The following is a 27,357-nucleotide window of genomic DNA, read 5'->3' on the forward strand; positions in this document are numbered from 1 at the left end:
TCACTCCCATAGTGCAAGTAGAAGGCGTTAATGTGCCTGTATTAGGGAAGTTCAGAAGTGTTGGAAGTGGTGGGTGAGTGTGTGGTACATTTCACATTAGCATATCCCTGTTAATAACCCAGAGAGTGACAGGCAATCGGTATGACCTCACCTCTGGAGCTTGCAGGGATTCTGGTAATCCTTATCCAGGCTATTATCATAATGCATAAGGCAAGGAATCTGAAGCAATTCTTCCTTGCATTGGCATCAGTAGGAGTTCTGGAATATGCATTTACTGGGCTTCTCTTTGTTAGAAAGTATGTTGCCTATTTTCCAAACAGATTTAGGCTGTTACCCCATTCCAATTCCTTGCTCCAGCTCTGCTAGCTGACTATATAAAGCCATGACATATGGATCTTTTTACTGACATAATCCTCTACTGTACTAAAAAAGAAAATATTAAGTTTCATTCCGAGAGCTAGAAGAACTTCCATAAGGATATAAAAAGCAGGAAATGGACGCTGTAAGAGTAGAGCACTCTCATATTGAATAGCCTCAAGGGACTCAATGTAAAAGGCTCCTTCCTAATAGTTAATAAGGGCTGGAAAAGCTCTACCTCTGTTGAGAGGAAATGGGATTTGTGGGACTATCCCTTCAGGTTATAAGGCTTAGGCCAGAGGACGGAGCTTTTGTGACTGTAACAAATCAATATGCTTTGCACATATAGCAGTAAAGACAGCCTGAGCATGTAGATCTGGGGACAAATCTCAGATTTTCCATTCTATAGAGAAGTATTTCTATAGCCTGAACTGTTTGCTTCCTCTGTGGACATCATTTTGATCCTTGTCTTGCTTACATCTCTCCTCATTAATCTGGATTTCCTGCAGCCAGCAGTGGCTGTTATAATTTAAATGTTTGAATTGGACTCTCTACTCATGAAGGCCAGTGAATGATGTTATCCATTACCCTAAATAAACAGTGTGCCTTGTATTACATGCAGGTGGTGGACTTTCTCATTCTAGCACATGTATACGCTGCAAACCCTGCTTCAGTGACAACATGAGAGATATTTCAGAGTTTTGTTGAGTTTAAAAGAGGTGGGAAAAAGACAATGGACAGTTTTCTATCTTAGCCTGAGTGTGACAGAAGCACTATTGGGGTGGGTGAACTGTGCAGCTGCTATTGAGTGATTTGTCTTGGAGCGTGTGTTCCTTCCTAGGAAGTACATCACCATTCATAAATTATTATGTATCTAATTCATTGTATTAATATCTGCAGGAGTCAAATATATTTACACCTCAATGGATGAGCCGCTGCAGGGGCACAGTGTGTAATAACAGCTGTGTAAATGGCTTGCAATCTATGTGACTCAAAGTACATACTGGGGGATATTTCAGGGGTAGGAGAGGATGACTCCCATATAAATGATGACAAGTTAACTGACTTTGAATTTCCTGTTCTGTTCCTGGTTCCCTGGTCCATGCTGAAAAGTTAGACGAGTGCTTTCCAAAGGAAAGTAAGTGAAAATCAAGGGGAAAAAGTTGATTTAGACAAAATGCAGCACTGAAAAGCAACTTTGCTATAAGAAAAAATGCATCTAAAACTATCACATTGATGCTTGAGTCTCAAGTTCAATATTTTCTTCTTGGTTGTGCCAGCTAGTAAATAAACAAGAAACTACCAGTGTGAGAACTACAAGTGCTGGTGCCAGGTTCTTGGGCAAACCCTGTTTTCCAGACATTGTTTTCTCAAATCAGATGGGCAAAGCTTCCCCTTCGCAGCTCTCCTAATTCCTTGGACCCCACTCTGTCACACTTCCTGAGAGTCTTTTCCCTGAAAAAAAGTTAACTAAGATGCTTATGGAATAGTGTTTTATGCAGAACCAGCATCTGAGATGTAGAAATTCTTTTGAAATTCAAGCTCTTGATTAGATGAAGTGAGACAGGGTTACCACTTGGATGGTCAATAAACACATGTGTTCATATGGTGCAGTATAGGTTTTCTTTACAGATTGGTTGATGATGCCAAAGAACTGCTGGGTCTTTCTCAAGCATTGCTTGGTGTAGCTTGTTTCTAGCTCCTGGTAAGATGTTGGGAGACCAAGAGACAGCTGCACTCTGTGGCATGCTCTTAAGACTTGCTTGAGCCATTTGGCCAAATCTTAAAAGTCTTGGAGAAGCTGGCAGAGGGGAGATTTAGTTTAGACATTAGGGAGAAATTCTTCCCTGTGAGGGTGCTGAGGCCCTGACACAGGTAGCCCAGAGAAGCTGTGGCTCCCCCATTGCTGGCAGTGTTCAAGGCCAGTTTGGATGGGACTTGGAGCAGCCAGCTTTAGTGGAAGGTGTCCCTGCCCATGGCAGGGGGTTGGAACTGGGTGAGCTTTAAGGTCCCTTCCAACACAAAGCATTCCATGAATCTATGATCACTTTGTGGAATCTGTTCTCCTGGGCACAGCAGCTGGAGCACTGTAGAACAGAGATCCATGTCTTGTCCCAGCAGGGAGCTGGCACGCAGATGCAGCACGCAACTGGTCCCACCATGTGAGTGCAGCCTACATGTAGAAGCAGAAAACTTAATTAGGGAATGATGGTATGGATTTGGTAGTGCCTTAACCATAAGATTTGGGAGATTCTATCATAGAGACTCGTAATCTCAGGTTAGCTTTGGGCTTCTCTTACTTAGCCAATCAGTAGAAAGATGTCTAAGCCTGAAACATAAGAGTACAATTTAAATCTGGAGTTACCTCCTCTGGACAAATCACTGAAGTTATACTTGGGGGTATTGCATCAAGGTTTCAGCCTGCAGACACTGCATGGCTGCAGCGGGCAAAAATACATTGCAAAGTCCTCGTCTAGCACTTCGGGTATTTTAGAACTGCAGTGATTTGGCAGGCAATCAGTAAGAGCTTGTTTTAAAGCGTCTCTGGTAGATGTATTTGCAAAGGGGTCAATTTGAGGGATGCACGATCCAAGCACAGGTTAGTGAGTTAGGAGTGGCTGAATTCTAATTCTGACCTTCTCTCACGTTTCCTTGCTTGTGCATGAGCAGCACCACAGAGGTTAAAAGGACATTTCTAAACTGTAAAGTAGAGCACAGAGAAATTAGGAAATGCCTGCACTGTGTTAATCCAGTCCCTCTATGAGGATTTATTCTGCTTTATTGTTTTGCTTCTCTGTATGATGTTTTTTTCCACATTCAATTCTTGTCTTGTTCTGCCTCCTGGACAGGTACCTGTTGCTTAGGAAATATCTATTTATTATATTTCCCCTTCTAATTGTTCAGTAGAAACTTTATTTCTTACAGAATCAAACTTATTTCCAATTGCAGCAATAGTAATAATTCGTGGGCCCTGGTAGCTCCAGCACCAAGTACTTCATGGGGGGTAATAGAGTTCAGCTAAGGCAAGCAAATTGATGGGTTTGAATGGTCTGCTGAGCTTTCCCACCTCCCTATTTCATCTCCCATAAAGATGACAAACCGCTTTGTCTGGCATTCATGCTAACCATCTCTCTGCTCTGATTGTCTTTTTTTATGGATTGGGGTAGAAGTTGAGATGTGATATTGCAAAAGAGAACAAATTCTCACCTACTGCAGCCTCACCAGCATTTTGGAGCAGATGTTGGTGAGCTGCTCTCTAGCAGGGTGCATGAATATCTCCATCCAATGTCCTGTGGAGCTGCTGATAGTCTCCTCCTTGATTTAAGCACACCTTGGATCAGTTCTAGTTGAACGAAGTACCTCAGGAACAACTCTGGTGTTAACAGAGAATTTTCTGCTCCATCTTTCACATAGGTTTTGAAATAAGGCCCATTAAAATCAATTACCTTCTTTTCATTAACTACAGTTGGCTTTGGATCAGGCCTGGGAAGATTCATGTCTTCCAGAAATGCCATTGGATGATTTCTTTAAAAAGCACTGAACAAAGATATACAACCTCATGGGCTGACTGGGGTAGGGAGAAAGTCCCATCTCTCTTTTATACGGTTGGCTTCCTGCTCATATCAGCATTAATTTAGATAATTAAATTGCTTAGTTCAGTAGTTGGAAGAGGCACCATCAGGCCACTCTACTAACAGGTCAGATGTATTAGTGTCCAGGGTTTTCTTCTCTTTATGTGTGTGAAAAGCTGTATTATTGGATACTGTCTTTCCCCCCCCAGGCTAAGCTCTTCTTCAGAGGACGATACCAAAACCATTTAATATCACATTATTAATGCCACCATAGTTTCAGCATTTATATGGAATACGGTGATGTTCAGTGGTAGCAGGCGAATGGATGAAATTAAGCACAATAATAGCATCAGTCCCCCTTGAATTTAACAGCATGATGAACAGTTCAGTGTATTATTTAATAATACATAAGTAAAGGCTCAGATATGTTAAAGAGGAAACTAAAGTCCATAACTGGACATGCTTTTTGCATTATGCCTTGAATCACGTTGTACTGTCCCTGTGGGGTCTTTGAACTTCGGCTTGCATGAGGTAGAAGCAGTTTTATTAAATCACGCTCCAAAAATGCCATCTTACCCTTGACTCCAGTTGTGTTTTGTTTGGTTTTATTAATATTTGTGGCTGAATCCCTCCTCTGAAGGATGAGAGATCACAGAAAACGTTCTGTATTTTTCCACCTCTGACTCACATGGTTTTTGCCGTTGGTGACATTTCTCAAACCAGGACAGAAGAGCAATCGCTGGAGAGGATGAAATAGGGACTATCCAGTGCTTGTGCTTAAATGCCTTGTCCTATAAATGCCATGAAGTTTTCTTCTCTGCCACATTCTTTGTACCTGCCCCTTCTTTTTCCTTTATATTTCAGGATGCCATTTCAGGTTTGCTTCTGTTCTTTCACAGAAGCTTTTCTTCCTTGTCCCCTGAATTATGGTGATGTAACAGCTAATAGAGAGTCTGAATTTCACCTTCTTGAGAAGCGAGGTTAGAACAAAGTCACTGTATGTCCCTTCAGGATCAGGCTCTGGCAGGACAAATACAGAGAAGGATAAAAAACACCATCATCTTATTCGCAAAATACAGGGGTTTAGTTTCCTAAATAAATTGATGTCAGGATAATCTTTGCCTTTGTTTCTAACAGGAGTAAATCCCATGATGAAGTGCAGTCCAGCTTTATGGTTCCTTTCTGGATATGTATGTGGTACTTTGGAAGGCCAAGTCTTAGCTCTGTTCCCATCCTCAAGGGCTAAAGCTCAAGAAGACAAAGCAGCATCCCTCAAGAGTACAAGGGAAGCCCAACAGTGAGCAAAATATTCAAGTACTTTTGAGATGAGAAGACCCAGTTCTCCTTCAACTCTTTTTCTTTTGAATGCTGCTTTTTATAAGCATTCATTTCCCAAAGCATTTACTTACCGTCCTAAAGTAAAGAGGCCTTACCACGTATGCTCACTGATCTAAAACTCTATACCAGCCCCCCTGAAATAGCTATCCTGAAGCTGAAGGTTATATAGAGCTTGTATCTATCTTCTGCATGTTTGCTCAGCTGTGAGTCGGTATGAATAGCTTAGTACTATGCCTGTATTTTAAGTGTAGAGAGCTGACTTCAACATTTACCAGCATACTTCTCAGCCTGGATGCCATTCCCACATCATGTTTGCATGTAGCCAGAATTATCCACCTCTTTTTTTTTTCCCATTAAGCTATTAAAAACAGGGCCTCAGACACAGAGTCCACTGTTTGGTAATAAACTCAGACGTGATAGGATTTGTCAGTTCTTTTTGCAATATCACTTAACACGTCTGAATGTGCCACAAGGGAAACCCAAAGTGATGTTTGTGAGATAAAAGGGGAAAAAGAGGTATTTTTGAAGGATGTACGTTCACTTAGGCCACTTTGAAGAAAATTATTCCCACATGAGTGGCTGAACTAAAAATAATGACAATAAAAAAATCCACTTTGGTCATTTGGAAATAGGGTCAACTAAACAGAAGTTCTAATTCTTGGATTGCTCTGAAGCCTAAACCATCACACTTCTGGCTCCTTTTCGACCCTTTCTTCTGGAAAGGGAAATGTTGGTCAGCTGCTGTAATCTGAGACTGGGATGAGACAGGCTAAGGTGGGAAAGGAATGAGTGTGGAAAACTCATAACTAAAAAAGGCTTTATCTCCAACCATTCTTCTAACACCCCTGAAGACTGCCTTGCCATGAATTGAATCCTGTTGATGTGAGTGGGGCAATTTTCTCTCACTATCTATACATAAAGTAGCTGCATGTTTAGAGACTTGTTTCAACTCTTCATGCTATAAAAAATAGATAAAATAATGTATTTTGGCCTGAATGCAAGAATAATATTGAATCACGGATGTGTATGAAAGCCACCACAGGTTATAAATACAGATTTTAAGCAGATGTTATGATTTTATTTGTTTTTTTTCCCACTATTTTTAGCCTAAATGACTGTTCTGAGACACCTTTCAGCATTCATAGCGCAGAATTGAGCTCTTGAAGTGTTTTTTTGTGGAGCAGAGAGGAATGACTCCTTAGAGACGCAGCTCTCAGACCTGGCCAAGTAGGCAGGTCCTAATGCTGGGGCAGAAGTCACACATGTACCAAGAGATCCACATCCATTGAGCTCCCTGTCAGGCTGCATCCTCTGCCTGTTGATCCAGCATCCATCTGTCCATCCGCCGTCCTTCTGACTGACACCAGCTGGTGCTCTGCCTCTTTTATCCTGGCCTCATGTGGAATAGCAGCTGGCAAAGGCTGTTTTAATACTGTATTTACAAAGCTTCACAGTGATGCAAGCCCAGACACATTGAAAAGCTGTTTTGAGCACCCAGCTATGAAGTGCCGTACGGCAGATCTGGTTTCCCATCTCTCACTGCTGCCACTAACCTGCTTTAACATCCCCAGCACCAGAAAACAATGTTTCCTAAAAGATACACGGGAGGAAAAACTTTGGCTTAAGCTCCCATAGTTATTTTAAGTAATGCTCGCCCTGATCCCTCTGCAGGCGGTGATATTTTCATGCCCTTTTTACCCCGTAACCTTTTCCAGCTCCCTTAAACCTCAGCACCTCATTGTCTCACAGGGACACCCTCTGGTTGAGATATAAACTGCAGCGCCTTTGGAGGTGGGGATGATACCTGAGCGATCATGATTTTTCTTCTTTAAAGTATTCCTTCTTGCATTTATGTTCTGCTGCTGGCAGATCATCGCAAATCTCATTTGAAGGGTGCAGGGTTTATTAGATATATTCCTTCTCTTTGTCTGCATATGATATGGACTTGTGAAAAATAGGAGCCTGTATTTTGTCCTGGGAATAAGGATTTACAGCTCATCTCAACAACTGCATAAGATTTCCCCGTTTTTATTTCCTAACCCAGGATGTCACACACTTTATTTCTGATACATGGTAGAGATAGGCCCAGCATTTGGCTGATCAAGGCTGGTTTTGAACAAATGCTGACACCACCGTTCTTTCTGTCTGTGATTCCCACAGAACGCTATTGCTTTGAACAGAAATATCCTAGAATGTGTAATCAGTGATGATCTACAACATACAGTTTCCCTTCATGCCTCTTTTACCCAGCTGCTAACAGTGAGAAACTGATGTGCATGTTAACAGATTGAAGAAACAGAAATTCCTTTAAAAATGGATGAAGAAATCTCTTGTGTTTGAGAGGAAAAGGCAGATTCAGGAGCAGGGAGAAAGTTTTCCAGAATGATTCCTTGGAAAGCTACAGAGTGGAAACTGTTTTCCCCTGTATGTGTACACAGTAGATAGAACTGCAGTGATTATGTGATGGGGGTTGGAAATAGATGATCTTAAGGTCCTTTCCAACCCAAACCGTTCTTTGATTCTATGATCTAATAAAAAATAGCAAGACAACAGCAATAAATAAATAATAAAATTAATATTATAAATGTTGATCTAGTGTTAGAAAATACAGTTAAACTTTTAACAGCCCAGCCACTTTACATGCCTTGTTACACCACCACCGGCTTCAGTCAAGGTAAAGTCAAACCAATGACCTTAAACTGAAGATCATCCACCTAAGCTTTTGCACTTCTTTAAACTGAAAAGTTGAAAGGTGTGTTTTGAAGCTGCTGAGTTTACTCCTATAAAGAAGGATTGAGGGCAACAAATATACATTTGAAAGCAGCCATGTATTTTTAGCAGTTGTCATTTCTGAGGCTGTGGGACTGAAAGCAGCAGTGGGTGAAGCAGCAACCGGTTGTGTGTGATTTGCAGTGGTTTGTATCTCTGCTCTGTGTTGTGTATCTCCTAATGATGAATGTGTGGGAGGGCCAGGTCAAGAATAGTTTCCACTCCAGTGCGTTGATTGTATACTTGGCAGTGGGCTCAATTAAAGTATAATAATCTGGTAATCTCCCTCCTGTTTCCATTCAGGCTGCTGCATGCTGAATAGAGCTAGTGAAAGAGTATAGCTTTTGGAAAGTAGGTGAAATCCCGCCTCTTTGTCTGAGCAGTTTGTGTCTAGTTGAGTAAAATGAAGGCGGAAGAGACAGCTCTCCAAAATGTTGCTCCATGACTTGCACCATGACTGCTGTTTATTTCTGAGGTAACCTTTGCTGTTTATTTCCTTTTCTAGGCTACGGATTGGATTTCTAAAGAGCTTCTCACCACAGAGAACAGACAGACTAATGTGAGAAAGGAGATACGGAGATGTCCATGATGGGAAGATGCTGTGTGCCCCATCTCCTGGTTCTTCTCACATTTGTGTTCAGCGGGGAGCGAATTGAGGCACAAAGAGCAGGTATGTGCAGTTTGACTTACTGCCCATGCTAAGTAGCTGCTGGGCCTTTTACATGGTTGAGAAGCTATTATTACTATGAGGAAAACGATAGAAAAAAAAAACAAGCGAAACATTTACTGCTGAAAAGACATAAAATAGACTTTAGGAATGGAGATAGCCTGGGGATCAAGGTTATGATTTACGTAGGGTCTCTTTTCTGCCACAGGCTTAATGGTTAGCTCAGCTACCCACAGCAAAGAGAGCAGCACACAGTTTACTATGGATACACTTCATGTACCTCAGACTGGTATGGAGACCACTTCATCAGTTGGAGTCAGTGGATGCCACATTAGAGTTGGTGAATCTTCTGTCTAGCTGGGACTTTCCTAGTTTGCTAAACAGGGCCAGGACACTGTTCATACCCTCCTTGGTTCATATGCTCGTACATGGTGATAGGATAAGGGGTAATGGCTTAAACTGAAAGAGGGGAGATTTAGATTAGACTTTAGGGAAAAATTCTTCCCTGTGAGGGTGCTGAGGTGCTGGCACAGGGTGCCCAGAGAAGCTGTGGCTGCCCCATCGCTGGCAGTGTTCAAGGCCAGGGTGGACACAGGGGCTTGGAGCAAGCTGCTCTAGTGGAAGCTGTCCTTGCCTGTGGCAGGGGTTGGAGCTGGATGAGCTTAAGGTCCTTTCCAACCTAACCCATTCCATGATTATATGATACTGTATAGCTGCTAGCATGCTCCCTGGCATGGCTTTTGGCCTGTGCTGGTGAGCACTCTCCCCAGAAAGCCACTGAATGGTTTGCATTAGAGGATGATGCAGCTAAAGGACTGTTCCTATCAGCAATCTTGACAAGGACATGGCTTTTCTTAAGTAGTAAGACGAGTTGTCTGGCTGCAAATGATGCTGCATCTCAGGGACAGAAAATGGTTGTAAACCCACAATTTACTGGTGTAAAAGCCCAAAGTTACTTTGAGGTCGAGGTTTTCAGTCCCTTTTTCTAGGAAAAAAAGCTATTTTGTACGCTTGGGTAATTTATAAGAAAGGAAAGGCTTTTTTAGACCTATTCTTGCTCTAAGGAACAGCTACTTTATGATCTGTATAAGGCTTTTTGGATGAAGTTTAGCAGGAGTAAGTACTTAGTAATAAACCAAAGTGAAATCTCATCTTTTATCCTACCTGTGGATCAGTCGTAGGAAATGATGATGGTACCATTTATATGTTCATTCTGTGATTACTTTAAATAATTTTGGTCTTACGGCTTGTTTGTGAAGTATTTTTAATAGCAATATTGCAAAACAGTTGACTCAATGTCTGAGTGGATGAACACAGCTCCTGGAATTATGCTTCCAGAGAGTATTCCTGTAATTACAAAAATGAAAGTTCACTTTCTATGAATTATCTCCCATGTTCCCTTAACAGGAACTGATTCTGCCAGTAAACAACATCATTATAGCATTCTTGGAAAACAATCAATTTTTTCCAGCAGTGGACACTACCATGCTGAAAATGCAGATTAATATTTACTAAAAGCTTTTCTGCAGCATTTCATCTCACTGCCATCAGGTCTGCAAGCAAAGAGGCTCTAAGAAAATGATCCTGAAAGACCATCTTTTTCTTCCCTGCAATACTGCTTGAAATAAGCATCATTTTTAAACCTTCACCCCCTCCTTGTTCTAAGGCTCATCACCCCTGAACTCAGGATTCATTCTGCCTGTTCTGTTCCTTTCTAAATTGCAGTCATCTCACCTGCTGAGAGTTGTTAAAATGAAGGAAGGTCTGTGCCTTGCGGGTTTTATACTCAACCCTTTATGTTCTTTAGTTAACCTCACCTAATATTCCTGCAGACAGAATAGTTTAATTTAATAATGAGGGTTTTTTTTTTTTGGGGGGGGGGGGAAGTGGATATTTCTTGCTTATTTTTTACTGTTCTGTATTCTATGTAGATCCTGTTTTATATTCTGACAAAATCAAACAAAACTACACTTCTCTTTTCCTTCTTCTTTCCTCTTTCTCCTTTCTTCTTCCTTTTTCTTTCTTCTTTTATTTTCTTCTTTTTCATCTTTATTCTTCTTTCTTCTTTCTTTAATTATTATTACTATTATTGTCATTATTATAATAATATTTCAATTATTAATCTGTTCTTATCTCAACCCATGAGTTTTCTCACTTTTACCCTTACAGTTCTCTTCTTCAGATTGTTATCAGTGGTCCCAGTCCCATACGGTTAGGCTTTTCCCATAGACACCTATGCAGCACTTGGGATGCACTCTGCTACAGAAGTTAACACAACAACAGATGATGCTCATTTTTCATCATCACCTGCAATACACAGGGTGTATATTCCGCCACTCTCACAGCTATCACGCATACCATGAGCACTGACCTATAGTGTTATGCTGACCTATAATGCTTATACTCTTATCTGAAGGCAAATAATCTTCATGTAGCTGAGCTACCCACGCTCTTTTCCAGTGCAGGGGGATATTCAGGATTCCTGTCCTCTTCAGGGCAGGTGCACAGCCCCAGCAGGATCAAAAGCACCAGTGCTGATTCATGAACCCTTAGGTCAGATTTGGTCAGGGTCTCAACAGTCACAGCCTGTCCCACTCCTTCCAGCCAGGGAGCAGGGAAGGCTGGGGAATGGCAGCTAGGCTCAACTGGCAATCCAAATACCAGGCAAGTTCATAGTGATGAAGCAGGTCCAAGACCAAGCCAGGAGCATGAGTCAGGGTCCAGATCAGATCCAAGGAGAGCATCCAGGGTCAGCTCTGCTCCAGATAAACACATAAAGGTGAGGCAGGTCTGAGGTTAAGCCAGGTGGTCAGTCCATGCTTCAGGACTTAAAAGCAGCTTCCAGAGGAAGAAGAGACAGGCCTTTCTCGAATACTTCCAGCAGAGCTTTCTGAGGAGCCCACCCAAGGTCAGGGAGCCACGGGAGATAAACCCTGGAGAAGGGGGTTACTCTCAGGGCCATCAGGAAAGGATTTCAAGCTTTCACAGTGACTCTTTCAAGCATCTCCACTTTGTTCATAGCATGGAGCAGACCTGACTTGATTTCTGATGAAACTGCAGTGGAAGATGCACTTCATTATTAATGGGTCTCAGTCACTGATGGGCATTTAGTTACTGGAACCTGGCTGGAACTAGTCTGATGTGAGTGAAAACATGCAAACTCTACAATAGGAATGTCACTTTTTAATGTATTTAGAGCTAAACTGTCCTCGATGAGTATATGCTTAAGTTATGTATTCTCACAAATGGTCTGACCAAGAAAGGAGGCTTGGTCAGTCCTGGTCAGAGCCCAGAGGAGGTTAACATGGTGGTACTGGGAATAGTTGGGAGAATCAGGGTTTTGCAATAAAATAGGAATGAACAGAACAGATCTACTCTCAGTGGGTGTGGGTAGATGTGGTTTACCAGCTAAGGTCCTGGTAAAGCAGTAGGATTTAAAAGCAATTGCCAATGTCTTAAGGGCCAGATAGAACAACTCCAGTTCAGATGATCACAGAAAAGCCTGTTACTCTGGGAGAAATAAAGTGGCACAGGCACTGTTATGGACTAGCTCTCTGTCTTGTACCATGTTATGTGTGCTTTGGGCTCCATATAATTGGTCAAATTATCAAGCTGCTTTTCAAAAAAGTGGTTAAACTTTGTGAGACAACATGAGACAAGCACTACTGGAGAAACAAAGGTTGGTGCTTGTGACAACAGAGAAATTGCCTTTGTAGAGCAGCTTTTTTCATGCTTAAAACTCATAATTTGTTAGGCACTATGGTCTATAATAGTGAATTAAAGAAACTAATACATGCATATGTATTTTGTCCAGTTGGGGCATTATATTGATAAATCTTTGACATCTATGGGACGTTTATCAATCTACAGCCTCCTAGCTTCAGAAACTGCTAGAAAACATCTCCTGGGAGATGCCCTTTCTTGGCAAGAAAGTGACAAATATATGACCAGTCTGACTTCATAGGGCAAGCAAGATGCAATTAGAATAGATTTGCCTTTTGGATTACACAGGCCTCAGATTACAAATATCATGGCTGCAGGCAAAAAAGTGGTTGTGGGGATAAGTGAACTTTTTCCTTACAAAGCGACTGTCCTTTGTTGTCAAGGAAGCCATCCCGGTATTCAGTGAATCATCCTTTAGTCAACAGTCAATGGCAGAGAGCCTCAAAATTAAAATAATCTTGTTATAAACTTGCTTCACCAACATATCATGCTGAGCAAAAGAACTGCTACTACCTAAGCATAAATCAATCATCATGTTAATGGAAGAGGGAGCATGAGAGCTTTGCTACTCAAGGTCATGATTGACATGGGCAAGTTCAGGGCAGGTCTCTTGATCTGCCAGGAGAGCATGGCCCGAGCAAAGGCACTGTAATGGAGTTTGAGAAAAAAAACTTAATATGCATGCAGATGGTGTAGGAGAAAGACTGAGCAGAGGCAGTTAGTAGAGCAGGAGGAGAATGGGTTTGCATTTCAAAGCAAAGTGTGTGTTCATCTGTAGATGTCCTGAAACAGATGAGGTGAATCACAAGGAAGAAAGGCGGAGAATCTGCACTTTCTCTGCAGGTTAAGGAGAATGTTTGCTGCCTCCTCTAAATTGCTCACTAGGGAGCCATGCCTAGGGGATATTTGGTATGCCTGGTACTCTTCTTTCATCTTCCCTTAGCAATGTTTTCTGCCGCTCCTACAGGTTGCAAGAACGTTCACTATGACCTTGTCTTCCTCTTGGATGCCTCCTCCAGTGTTGGAAAAGAGAATTTTGAGAAAGTTCGGCAGTGGGTGTCTAATTTGGTGGAAACTTTTGAGATCGGCCCAGACAAAACCCGTGTCGGTGTGGTGCGATACAGCGATCGTCCGACCACAGAGTTTGACCTGGGGAAGTACAGAACCCGTGAGGAAATTCAAGCAGCTGCACGAAACATTAAGTATTATGGGGGTAACACCAATACTGGAGATGCTCTCAGGTACATCAACACCTACAGCTTTTCCAAAGAAGCTGGTGGGAGACTTAGCGATCGAACTGTTAAAAAAGTGGCCATCCTTTTGACTGATGGAAGGAGCCAGGATCATGTCTTGGATCCCGCCAGTGCAGCCCATCAGGCTGGGATTAGGATCTTTGTTGTGGGTGTTGGTGAAGCCCTAGAAGAGGAACTTGATGAGATTGCTTCAGAGCCCAAGTCTGCTCACGTGTTTCATGTCTCCGATTACAACGCCATCGATAAAATCCGGGGGAAGCTGAGAAGACGTCTCTGTGAAAGTAAGTAGAGCTCCCAGCTCTTCTAAACAGTTAGAATTGTAATAGATTCAGTTACCATATAGGTATGAAAAGCTGTGATTGGCTTGTTTTGTGGGTTTAAACTTAAACAGGGGAAGTTAAGTTTAGATACAATGAAGAAGTTCTTTACTGTGAAGGTGGTGAGGCACTGGAACAGGCTGCCCAAAGAAGTGGTAAATGCTCCATCCCTGGCAGTGTTCAAGGCCAGGCTGGACAGAGCCTTGGGCAGCATGGTCTAGTGTGAGGTGTCCCTGCCCATGGCAGGGGGGTTGGATCTGGGTGATCTTAAGGTCCTTTCCAACCCTAACTATTCTATGATTCTATGATTCATGCTTATAATTCTAGGCTGATAAATCTTTATTTTAGTGTCTTCCACTTTGTTCTACTCTGTAAGGAATCATTTTATTACCTTGAGTGTGATAAAGTGATTACTTCTAGGATTCTTTTGCCCAAGTCAGTATTCACTATAGGTTAACCGTAGCCCATATTATGTATTAACTATAATAAGGGGATAACCCTTCTTACATCTGCTATCTCAGAGGCATTACCACCATCACTGGTGGGCTCGGCACTGGCCAGTGGTGGGTCCATCTTGGAGCTGGCTGGAATTGGCTCTGTCAGACATGAGGCTTCTGGCATCTTCTCACAGAAGCCACCGCTGTAGCCCTCCTGCTACTCAAACCTTGCCATGCAAACCCAATATGAGGCTGCTAAATGGATTGGTTTCAGCGTAAGGACAAAGGGAATCAGACAGCTATCAAGGAACATTAGTAAGGAATGAAGAAGAGTGGAGAAGAAAGGAGGGAATTAGCTGAACAACAGCAAGTAGATAAACGTGCACATATAGCAATGACTGAAGCAGAGTTGTAAGGACATTAACAGTGACAAGGGGAATTGGGTATTGAGGTACATGGAGCACATTGCATGCAGGTGGATTTTATAAGTAGATGCAAGGCAGAAAGAGGAGTTATCAATTAAGGCAGCAAACACAGGTTCAATGGACTGGGTTGCACAGCAACAGCAGTTATAGAAGGTCTGCTGTAGCTATTCCTGGGGGGCGTTCTGATCCAAGGACTCTGTTGATATGGTCCAACATCCCTAGATACTTCATTCCCACCTCTATGGGGGTCATCTTCTTCTCAGCATCTGTCCTCAATCACTCTTGATGCAATTAGAGCCCAGTTTTGTTCTGATTTAACTGGATATCAAAAATAGTTTACTCTGTTCCTCTGTACCTCATTTTTTTCTGCTTGGAAAACCATTATATGTCTTTTTTTCCTAGACTTAGAGCAAGGAAATGGCTCTTTGGCAGAATCATTCTTGACATACTTAATTTATTTGACATACTTAATATAATTAATTTATTATTAATTTTATTATTTACTTTCTTTAATCCACTGTTTTGCATGCAAAATGTTTTTAATAGGCATGATGTTTAGTTCAGGTCTAAACAAATAAATTCTTGCTGTCACTGAAGCTGGCTACTGAAATAGAGGATGGGATCAGCAGAAATATTAGTTTTGAGGTCAGATAACTTCTTTGTTATCTGAATATGTGAGGTGGAACTGTTCTGGGAGGTGAGAGAGGGCTGGTGCAGAACAGAACCAAGTGATTTCTTGTGCCTCTTCATGTTAACACAGTAGGAATAGGAAGAGAGTTTACTGTAAGGGCTATGCCCTATAGGTATTTAGAAGGTAAAGCCTTTTACAGCTGTTGTAGTTAACTCTGTGGTTTTAATGACAGCTGTGCATTAACCAGGACCATGCACACCACCAGGTGGGTGGAGGACGTGACAAAGGCACAAGCCAAGCTGCTGTTCAGTTCATGCACATCCTAAGACAAAAGCACACGTTGTCACAGCCAAGCTAGGGTTTTAATAGACATAATCCTTGGAGGGCTCCTGGGAGACACATGAATGGAGGAGAGGAAATGGTAGGAGTGTTTTGGTTGTACTGAGCAGTGATGAGTCTTCCAGTCCTCATAGTGCTGAGACGTGGAGTCCTGAAGTCTTGTAAATGCTGCATTTCATGCCAACAGCTGTTCAGAATCACTCATCTAGGGGCTCACTGGACATCTGTTCTAGACTAAGTCATTCCATCTTGCTATATTTGACTGAATTTATTGCTAGGACAGTATCATTAAGTGCATTAATAGCATTTTAGCTCTCATTTGATCTTGTGGAAACAAGCATAGCAGAATTGGAAAATACCATGTCTGCTCAGTGGGACATTGTGGCAGTGGGAGATATTTTTGCCAAACCTCTCCATTACAGTCTGAACTATAGTTAGCAGGCAAAAAAATGGGTGATGCTTTCACGGGAAAGCAGCAGAGGTACATTCTGCTAAAGATTTCAGAGATGCTACGTGCTTCCTAAATAAGATCTCTGCTTATATATTGTAGAGATAACAACAGGCAGCTATGTTGGTAGATTTAAAAATACACCAACATCTGCTCCTTGTAGGTAAACAGTGGCTTTATGCTTGTCAAAGAGAGCTTTTTTTTTTTTTGCTTTATTTCAACTCAGATTTAATTTAAAGCTGGATTTTATGTTACTGCATGTACAGAGTTTTCAACCTGGTTTGAAACTGGTAGCACTGTTTAGCACTGACATTTAAGCCTCAATGCAGAAGATGTTGCAATGGTGACCTAAAACATACATACCTGCCTAGAGGTAATTGTTTCTAAACAACACCAATTGCAGTGCTTTGGATGCTGTCATATTTGGGTTTATTCTGTTATCCATAAGTGAGGCAGGTGATAAGATACAGTTTTCAAAGCTGAGGAGAAGGATTTCCCCAAAACATTCTCAGCTTTTACTGGCTCCAGAGAGCAGAGCCTGTGACTTAGGACCCTCAGAGCACTTGGGTATGTGCATGTGCATATGTATGTGCATGTGCATATGGATGTGCAATTACTGAGCCTCTGCTCTACTGGAAACATCAGATTTCACAACTTGAAAATAAATTTGGCTTTAAAGGTAGAGACTCTGCTAAGATTTGGGTGGATTTTTTTAAATACAGCTAGTAATAGAAGAAATACAAACAGATGTTTTCTAAGGAAGTACTACAGAAGCATTATACTGAGCATTGGTCTGTGTCCTGTAATGACTTTCATGTATAACGCAGCCCTTTCTACAAGCAGTTTTTAGCTATCTCTGAGCTTGGTGAGCTCCTTGACATAACGAGTTCCTCTGCAAGTGCAATAAGTTGCCCACAGAAGCTGTGGCTGCCCCATCCCTGGCAGTGTTCAAGGCCAGGTTGGACAGGGCTTGGAGCACCTTGCTCTAGTGGAAGGTGTCCCTGCCTGTGGCAGGGGTTGGAACTGGGTGAACTTTAAGGTCCCTTCCGACACAAAGCATTCTATGATTCTGTGATTCTAGATGTGTGAAGACCAAAGGATTATCTCATCATATAAATCTCAAATGCTTTGCAAACACAAGGAAAAATGTTTCACTGACTGGTTGGTACCAGTGGTATAGTGAGGCCTGTGATAGTAAGGTGATCTTGCTCCTCTACTGAGGCCATCCTGCCCCTCTATTCTTCTCTTGTGAGACCTCGCTTGGAGTATTGTGTACACCCCAACATAAAAAGGACATGAAACTGTTGGAACAAGTCCAGAGGAGGCCATGAGGATGATCAGGGGACTGGAGCACCTCCTGTATGAAGATAGGCTGAGAAAGTTGGGGCTGTTCAGTCTGGAGAAGAGAAGGCTGCGTGGAGACCTCATAGCAGCTTCCAGTATCTGAAGGGGGTCTATAAGGATGCTGGGGAGGGACTCTTCATCAGGGACTGTAGTGACAGGACAAGGGGTAACAGGTTCAATCTTAAACAGGGGAAGTTTAGATTGAATATAAGGAGGAAGTTCTTTACTGTAAGGCTGGTGAGGCACTGGAATGGGTTGCCCAGGGAAGCTGTGAATGCCCCATCCCTGGCAGTGTTCAAGGCTAGGTTGGACAAGGCCTTGAGTGACATGGTTCAGTGTGAGGCGTCCCTGTCCATGGCAGTGGGGTTGGAACTGGATGATGTTAAGGTCCTTTCCAACCCAAGCTGTTCTATGATTCTATGATATAATACCAAAAGGAGTCACAAGATTCATAACATTTATTTTTGTTTGCACATCTTTGTAGACTTTGTGTTATATATGCAGTGCACAAAATATAAGTCTTATGCTACCACTGTTCTGTTTCTGATGCAAAAGGGCTTCCAGAAATACCTTGAAAACCATTTTTAAGTAGCAATCTAAAAGGTTTTTGAAGTCAGCTTTGCTCAGGGTCATGGTATGTTCACAGAAGAACAGCAAGCTGTTTTTTCCTTGACTTCAATGTTAAAAATGCACAGAGACCATAACAAAGGGTAGGCTGACTCTCTCAGACCTGATTTTCCACTTGGTCTGGTCACCACCAGCTTAGAGCAAGCGGGCTCTGTGGTGTCTGGTGGACAGAGATCTTTGTACTTAGGGAGTGTGCAGTGGCTGCTGGTTGGTCCTGTGTTCCTCCAGAGATGGTGTGGATATGACTGTTTTCCTGGATTGTGGATACAGTTCTGTCCTGCCATTGTGTAACCTCTATACAATTTAAATTGTGTGTCCAAAGGAGGGCAATGGAGCTGATGAAGTGTCTGGAGCACAAGTGTGATGAGCAACGGCTGAGGTAACTGCGGGGTTTAGTCTGAAGAAGGCTCAGGGGGGACCTTATCACTTTCTAAAACTGCCTGAGAGGAGGTTGTAGTGAGGTGGGGTCAGTCTCTTCTCCCAAGTAACAAGTGACAGGACAAGAGGAAATGGCCTCAAGCTGAGCCAGGGGAGATTTAGATTGGATATTAGGAACAATTTCTTCCCTGAAAGGATTGGAACAGGCTGCCCAGGGAAGTGGTCACCATCCCTGGAGGCATTTCAAAGATGTGTAGATGTGATGCTCATGGACATGGTTTAGTGGTGGACATGGCAGCACCAGGTTAATAGCTGACTGTGATGATTTTAAAGGTCTTCTCCAAGCTTAACAGTTCTATGATTTCAAATAACTTCCTATTTTGCTTGGGCTTTGAAATGAACAGGTTTATTCTGAGCTTAGCAACAGTGCTGTTTTATGCCCAGTTAAAGCCAGCCCCACTGCTAAAAAAGAAAGTCTTCCTAAATTCTTTCTCCCATCTGCCAGCACAAGCATTTATGTGGCCCCTCCATGAACTACAGCAGGGAGCCAATGAATATTCTTGTTTTCTTTCCCAGACTAGTTTTTATTCAGATTCAGTTCATCATGCAGCCACATGGCCATTTGCTGTCCCAGGGGAGGAACTGGCACAAGGTGAGAACACACATAAAAAGTGTGAGGAAGATCTGGATTGCATCCTTTGATACAGTGCCAGTTCATATCAGCTTGATAAACATTAGCTAAGGAGTTCAGAAAGCTGAAGAGAATCCTCTATGTGTTCCCACTGTAAATGTGTGCTTGTGCTGTGGCATCCTCTGGTTTAAGTGTGTACAAAGTAGGTGGCTGGGCAGGTTCTTCCCATTCAAACCCTACTTCTAGGCTCCAGCACAGCTTGCTTGCCTCAAATAAATGGTCTGTTCAACAAAAATATCCCGCTGCAGATGGATTTCTTCATGGTTCTGTTATATGTTCCTTAAATAGGCTCCTCAGTATGCCTAATTATTGCTGCTTTACTACTGACTTAGCTTCTGGCTGTTTGGGGTGTAGCTGTAATGACAGAGCTCTCCTTCCTCGGATACACACAGTGTCTGGCGTGTAGCATCTTGCTGATGTTGTTAGGTGGGATGAGCAAGCTGACCATCGCCTTCACTTAGATACAGTCAGTGTCTCCAGGCAGCACTTTGGTATTTGTGTGACCTGTACCCAAGCAGCTTCTCTCCCCTGGAATGGATGTTAGCTCTGTTATAACTTTGGAAGGTGATTTATCAATGTATTTTTCTTCCCTTGTATATTGGAAAAAGTGATGCCTTATGTGTTGCCTTCGGGTGAGGAAGAAATTCAGCCTTTCAGCAGCTGTGGTGCAATTTCTCCTTTTTTGCTGAGGGGGCAAGGATATGAATCCGAGTTGTCCAAACAAATCTGTGGCAGAAAACAGTGTTACTGCCACACTTCTTTGATACAGCTGAAAAAAGGAGTTTGTCCAAACCTGTGGCTTCATACAGACTGCTGGGAACCTTAGTAAGGGGCTCTGAAGGTAGAAATATGATAAAATGAGAGTAACTAACCCTTCTGGACTTGCCTTTCTTATGTCTAATTTTTCTTTAGCAGTTACATACAAATAGTAACATCACAAAACATTGACAATCACTTTACATATAGCAATGAATCTCAACTGTCAACGATGCCTTGTCCAAAATCACAGAATCTAACTGAATGATAACATCACCTTAGCTTGTTACAGTTTTTCTTGCATTTCAGAGAAGGAATCTCTAAGAACAGTGTTTGATATACAGCAAAACTAATTGTAAATGCAGGAAGAAGATTAGACTCATGGCAACTAAAAGGAAGACTCAGACATTAGAAAGAAACATTGAGAAATGCAGGAAAAGTATGGATCTCAGTGGCAGGAGAAATTACATCTTATGAAAAAGTAATGTGCCGTTTAGAGAACAAAAAGAGGAAAAATATGGTGACTATGGGAGCAATTTCTAAATATCCTAGGGATGAGACAGAAATACCGAAATAGGAACAGGCAGAAAGCTGGAACACAGTCATGTGCTGAAAGTTGTTAGTAGGTTGTTTTTCAACACCGCCTGCAGCCCTCATCGATTTTGCACGAGCTGTGGGTGCTCAGCACATTCAAAATTAGGCTGTAGAGCCCAACATGTATACAGCTGCAATCAGGCAGAGGCTTTCTGTCTGCTCTGGTGGGGTCCAAGTGATGGGATAACAGAAAGGACTCATCCTTGGGGCAGCACTATCTATCGTGGTGTTTGCTTTCTGATAGGCTGATAGGGAGTGCTCAGTAGAAGGAATAACCTCTGAGGTTGGGTAGATGCTCAATAAGAGACTAGGGCAAAGCACCAAAACCCCCCAGAGGTATCAGGCTTAGTTACCAGCTTATGTATCCAAGAATAACAGAGATAAGGGAAAAAACCCTTTCCATGTGTGCTTCAGAAAGCTAAACTGTTTCAAACCTCAGCAGCTCTTGTGCAGTCAGGGCTTTCTGCCTCTTTCATTAACAGCCTCCAAACTGACTTTACACTGGAATGACACCACTTACAGAATGATTTAGGCCTGCCTTTCCCCCCCTCCCTGTGCTTTATGTGACTGGTGCTGCCAAAATCAACAGTATCTTTCAGCACAGCTTACAAATGTAGCTAGACCATCACCTGGCCTGGTTAGGCTCACCTATAAATTAGCTTTCCTTTGCTGTCCCGCGATTTGGGGATGTACTTCTATTTAGGATAGGGAAAGCCAAGTCTGGAAAGGTGATGTGGAGATTTAGTCCCAGTTCTGCTGGTGGAGCTGGTAGAATTTACTGCAAATAATAGAGGCGTATGAATGTTTGTCATGTTTGAACATGCAAAACCCCATGCAATTCCTTAAAGGTTCCATCATTGCATATTATAGTTTTCCTGAAACCTAGTGGTTTTCCTGAACCCTGCAGCTTCCAGTATTTCTGTAAACCCCCTATGGCAATGGTGAGCTTAGTCTCTCAGGACTGTTGTCTTGTGGCTCCATATATTCCAGTCTCAAAGTCTTGTGATGAATAAGGGCAATGAGGGATGGAGATCCTTATATTCGAAGTAATGAGGGAGCTTGGAGTTACCATGGGGGTGCTGGCTCCTGCAGGAAGGACACAGCCACTGTTGGTCATAGGCTGCTTGTGACACTTAGGCAGAAGTTTAACACAAACCCTATGGCCTGGCTAAATGGCTGCTTTGTCCAGCTTCACTGGAAAACCTGTGACCTTTTGCAGTAATGAATCAAGTTCTTTGCATTACCTGAAAGTTAATCTGATTTCAGAAGCAATTTCACAGCAGAAGTGAACTGTAAGAACAAAACTAAGCTCAGATCTAGGTAAGCTGCCACATTAACACCTGCAACAAAGTGAGCAGGAACACCTATTTTTAAGATCTGTGATGAAATCTTTGCAAGTTCTGAGTCTTGCTGAGCCACCTTTGGAAGCCTATGTTTGTTTATCCCTGTGCTCAGGAGCAAAGCAAAGCTTGTCATTTAAGTGTCTAAGGGGTTATTTTGAGGCTGTAGATAGAGCTTTGATACAAGTAAACCTGGCGTGGATTCTGCAAAAGAGACCTTCATGCTATTACTGGAGTTCAAACTCAGATGATATAACCATATCCTTTTTCATCCTTTGGTAATATGATGTGGTGCATCCTTTCTTCTGTGGAAATCTGTCAAGGTTATCAGCTCTTCCTGCCATTGAATTTCAGCTTCTCTTTTTGTTTTCAAATGAGCTAAGCCAACAGGCAAAATTGAATGCAATGTACTGGTCTGCTGAATATTTCTTTCCCAGTGCTAGAGCTGCAGCACGGTTTGTCTGGTGGGTTATTTTTGTTAGTAAATTGTAGGGTTAGTGTTTCAATCCCATCAAGCTCCCTACAAGTTACACGCAAATACCAAATTCCTTTTCAAATCAGTAATCTCATTTGTAATGTGAAACAAAAGCAGTGGGAGCATTTTGAACACCTAGAACTGCTTTTTGATAAAGTACTCATTAGGTTCTTTAAAATGCAAATAAGAAATTGTAAGAAGCTCTGCTGTATTAATGTAGTTACAAATGATGGAGAATTGTTCAGATTTCTGCCTAAAATGCCTCTTGGCATGCTCTCCGTTTTGGTAACTGTGAGTAGTACTGCTAATGCTGACCAGAAGGAGGGTGGGTATCTTTCAGGGAAGGTAGCTCAATAGGATGATACGGGTTTTGATGCTCCCTGTCCTAAACTGTTGAATAGCAGCCTTGTGTGATGTCAGGTTTCAAACCTCTGTTCTTTTCCTTACAGTTTAATAGTTAACATTTAGTGTCAGTTTGGCTATAACTTTATATTTTATATATATATTTATATACATATTTTATATACATCTATATATAATATACATAGATATGTGTGTATGAGTGTCCATGTATAGCACATTTATTTCTCTATTTATAGATATATAAACTCCAGAAAATAAAGCTGAATCTGTCCAGCCTGAAGCATCAGTCTTTTTTTTTTTTTTTTTTTACAGTGAGGTAGATAAAAAGCCATCACACGTTAAAACCCCAGTGAAGATGAAATACAGGACATTTTTACTGCAGTGTAACTACACACAATCAACCCAACCCACCACCTCTGGGCCAGACTTCGTTTAGCTACACTGCAGTGGAAATCACTGTGCTTTGTTCCTCCAGGGTTTTATAGCAAGATGGATAGCATATATTAGTTAACTACTATAAAAACCTCAGTTTTGGCAGTGAAGACATAACATCTCTGTGAGAGGCTGCAGTACTAATATGACTCAAGTAGGATGGTGCAGCAGAATTGTAGTCGCTAGTGCTAACGCTTTCTGGCAAATGACTCAAATAACTTAAAGAGTGTTTCTGAATTTAAAACAGATGTTGGATCAGAACTGAGATCCATGAATTGAATTAAACATTATTCTGTCTTTATATTCAAGTATCTTCAGTGGGATTCATATCATCTAACTGCAGTGGCCTGAAAGATATTTGTCTAGACTCTTTTGATAGTGGAAAGGAGTAGACACCTCCAGAGAGTGATTCATCCTTTTCAAAGAAAAGTGTTTAGACAAGGTGGCGTGATCCAACCTCTGGGTGCCCATCTCTTTTCATTAACTTCTGAGAGAGCTTAGGTAAGTTGCTTGCACCATATTCCAAACTTAAACAGGGGAAGTTTAGGTTGGATATAAGGAAGAAGTTCTTTACTGTAAGGGTGGTGAGGCACTGGAATGGGTTGGCCAGGGAAGCTGTGAATGCTCCATCCCTGGTGGTGTTTGAGATCAGGTTGGACAGAGCTTTGGGTGAGATGGTTTAGTGTGAGATGTCCCTGCCCATGGCAGGGGGGTTGGAACTGGATGATCTTAAGGTCCTTTCCAGCCCTAGCTATTCTATGGTTCTATTCTATGATTCTGTGATTCCTCGCTTTGACTACCAAAAGCCACCCAGATCCAGAGTTGGATCTTTCCCTGCCACTTTCTGGGAATACAATAATTCTTTATGCCACTAAACCAGTCTCTTGGGATTTAAATTGTGGATGCAAATACAGACCAGTGTGGTTGCAAGCTTAGGTGTGTGGTGCATTTCTCATCTAGCGATCTGATACAGATCTGTGCAGTCGCAGGGGTCAGTGCCAGTTTAGAGAACTGTTGTCAAGTACTGCCATGTGTTTTGGGTCAAATGTACTGCTAAATTTACTTCACCCCTAAGGGACTAAGAATGGTTTCCTCTCCCTTATCTTGGGCTTCTTCCTAAACAGTGATAAATCGACTCTTGAAGTGAAGTATATCATGATACTACCTGCTGCAGACAGTTGCCTCATTATAGCAAGGAGATAATGTTTTGAGAAACCACTAATGGCTGAAATACAATTAAGAGTAACAGAGAAGGAGACAGCTTTTAAATTTGATGTTGGTGGAAGACATCTTTGCTGCAAATAGCCTTTTTTTTCTTGGTTAATTGGAGGATGAAGGTTGCACCCTGAGACAGGCCTGCAAATCCACTTTTGTTTAATGATCTTTCCAGTTTTCTCTGTAACAAGTCAGACCCTAAAATAAACTGTACTATATGGAATGTAAATGGGGAGGATGCCAGCTCAGACCAGTTCCCATGTTAACCAAGTCCATGTTATTGGTGTATACCAATTGTCTTCCCACACAGACAAGCTCAGGATTCACTTGTAGGACCTGATCAAAAAACCCACTAGAACTGCTGATGCATCCTGTGGGCTTGGGACTAGGAGCAGGACTGGAAAGCTGGCAAATGACTTTCAAGCTAAGTAGGGATTTAGGTAATGAAAACATATTTGTTTAAGTTTATGATGAATTCACTGTGGCTGCCACTTGCAGAAGTGTTGCTGTGAGTGGTGACTCTGTAGTCGTCCCGGCTGGAAGACAGCATGGCTTGCTTTGAATATCCTGACTCTTGTATATAAGCATGATACATGTAGTAAGGATCATGACAGAGAGGGGATGTGCTCAGGGATAACAATCCCAGGGGACTGAAGTGGTCCAGACCAGCCTTTGAGTCTCAGATTCCTGAAACCAAATCTCAGTGCTCTGTGGTGCAACTCTAGCAGAGGTAAAAGAGGTCTGCTTGGCACCTTGGGAAGGTCACTGTAGTGTCTAGACTAAGAACCTTAGATGGCTATTTTTTCAGTTCCCGACACTATATTTCCCTATGTATTTTGGCAGTGCTTAGCCCCATGAGTCTTGTTAGAGCACAAACACTGGGCATAATGCTCCTGCTTTAGTCCAGCTTATTGACAACCTGCAATCACAGCTTCCCTTAAAGAGAAACAGCCACCCTTCAACACTTATGGCCCAATTAGTTCAGGGCTTGCTGCTTTATTGAAAAGGGCACAGAGTATAGAAACAGAAAGAAGTCATCATGATCTTAGCTGTAACACGTAGGCCATGAGTCTTACTTGAGCTGTGAGTATATAGCATCCTATGAAAAAAGGCAAACTGTCCTAGAAAATTTACTGCATTAGTTACAAATCAACATATTTAGGGAGGTATCTGCACTATCCCTTCAAGCTATCGGAGCTCTGTGCTGGAGTAGTGAGTCATGAATGTTGATTTTTAACAGAGCTGCTTCAAGACTAATGTAAGTTTTGCAGAGCTACAAATCCTTCCAAAATTCAGCATCATTTTCACTGACTGTTCTTATTCCTATGAGCAAGCTGATGCTTGTCTTGTTTACCTGACAAACTGTCCTGTGACTCTGTGGTGGCCTTAATAATATCCCGAAGAATTGATTTCCTTGGAGCTAATATTATATTTATAATGTATTTATCACCAGCTGAATATTTACATGCTCTCAGCTTTTTATATGCTGTAAGATGCTGCGGTTTCACACAACGGAAGATGGTGCACAGGAATCTCTTTAATTTATGGCTGGTTCAGAATGAACTATTTTCATCATCTATAATTAGCATTTTATTCCAGTGGGTGATTGTGGTTTTTCACTGTAAAGCCTTTTGCATATTATTTAGTTAAAAATACTGTCCTGGGTACTTGCTGACAGCACAGAAATACAGCATAGGACCACTAAGCAAATGGAATTAGTGGATGGGTTGCTACACCCTGCCACCACATTAAGCTCTACAAACTATTCCTGAGTTGATTACATCTCTCCAGTAATTTGGCTTTGGATGTGGATATATTTATCTGTTTTAGAGCAGGGGGCCTGTAATAAAGACAAGTCTCAGTTTTTTTCTTTGATTTTTATAGGTGCATTCCTAGATCATAAAATGTTTTGTCTTGCTGAAATTTCCAATCCTGTCTCTTGCTCTCACAGGGACAAGAAGGTTTTTCCTTGTTCAGATCCTACTGCAGGTTCTTTCCTTCTTTCAGTTCTTTTAACATTGATCATCTTAGCTAAGATTATAACTAGAGCAGTAAGTTTTATTTTGGAACTCTCATCTGGAGCATGGAGTAGTTTCACTCATCTGTGTTTATGATCAGTAATATCTCACTGCTGATTATTTTCCATGCACTAGTAATGTAGCAAGATAATAATTGTTTACTTAGGCAAACATCTGAAAAAGTATGAGACTGTTTTGCCACAACTTCATACAACTATTCTCATCAAGGCTGAGTTATTTCAAGTGAATCCAGTGGTTTTCTTAAGCTCACACAGCAGGGCAGTAAAAGATCTCTGAAAAAACCCTTGGTACACTTGATTTACACATGGTGCAGTTCCCTTCCTTATGGGAAAATGAAGACTTTCCGTGGAAGGTTTGGTGTACTCAAGCATAAAGAGAATCCTTCTTGGGGTTTAGAGATCCTGTGTTATATCCAACCTCTTCAGTGATTAAATAATTCTTGTCCTTCTAGTAGGGAAGAGATATGACACAAATGTAGAAATTCCTAGGAGACTGTTCCTCAATCCTGGATATACATGGAAGTATTATGTGTGTATGTGGGTGGCCCTGCACCTTCCCAGTGTGCTCAGCACAGTCCAGTATTCAAGATGGGCCTGACCTGGCTCTGTAGGTCTCTGGGTGGTGTTTCTGCTCATGTCTCTTCTACTGCTGATTGACAAGGCTGATGCTATGGTGGTGCAGTCTAGGAGTTGTGCAGGAGCTCCTGGGGCTGTAATTGTGAGATGCTAGCCCTTTCATCTTCTGTTCTTTTCTTTCTTCTTCTCAATAATTGTCTTCCCTTCACCACAAAATGTACAGGAGAAAACCAGCTTTTCAGGAAAAGTGTT

At 41.9% G+C, this 27,357-nt stretch overlaps 1 protein-coding gene across 6 annotated transcripts in view; it reads left to right on the forward strand.

Annotated features, from left to right (window-relative positions):
• COL22A1 (collagen type XXII alpha 1 chain) overlaps positions 1-27,357 on the forward strand; it is a 222,257-nt gene that overhangs the window by 18,679 nt on the left and 176,221 nt on the right. For 5 of the 6 annotated variants that reach the window (XR_009742416.1, XM_061447681.1, XM_061447685.1 and 2 more), the window contains 2 exons: positions 8,542-8,706; positions 13,394-13,960. Coding sequence is in view for 5 of the 6 variants with exons in the window: in XM_061447681.1 (XP_061303665.1) it covers positions 8,616-8,706; positions 13,394-13,960 (658 nt within the window). In the remaining variant the exon portion in view is untranslated. The remainder of the gene's footprint in view (positions 1-8,541; positions 8,707-13,393; positions 13,961-27,357) is intronic. The other variant, XM_061447683.1, reaches the window with a different exon arrangement.

The sequence above is a fragment of the Pezoporus flaviventris genome, unplaced genomic scaffold (genome assembly GCF_033815535.1).
Source record: "Pezoporus flaviventris isolate CSIRO_AGI_PZ_B2104156 unplaced genomic scaffold, CSIRO_AGI_Pfla_v1 ptg000007l, whole genome shotgun sequence".
NCBI lineage: Eukaryota > Metazoa > Chordata > Aves > Psittaciformes > Psittacidae > Pezoporus > Pezoporus flaviventris.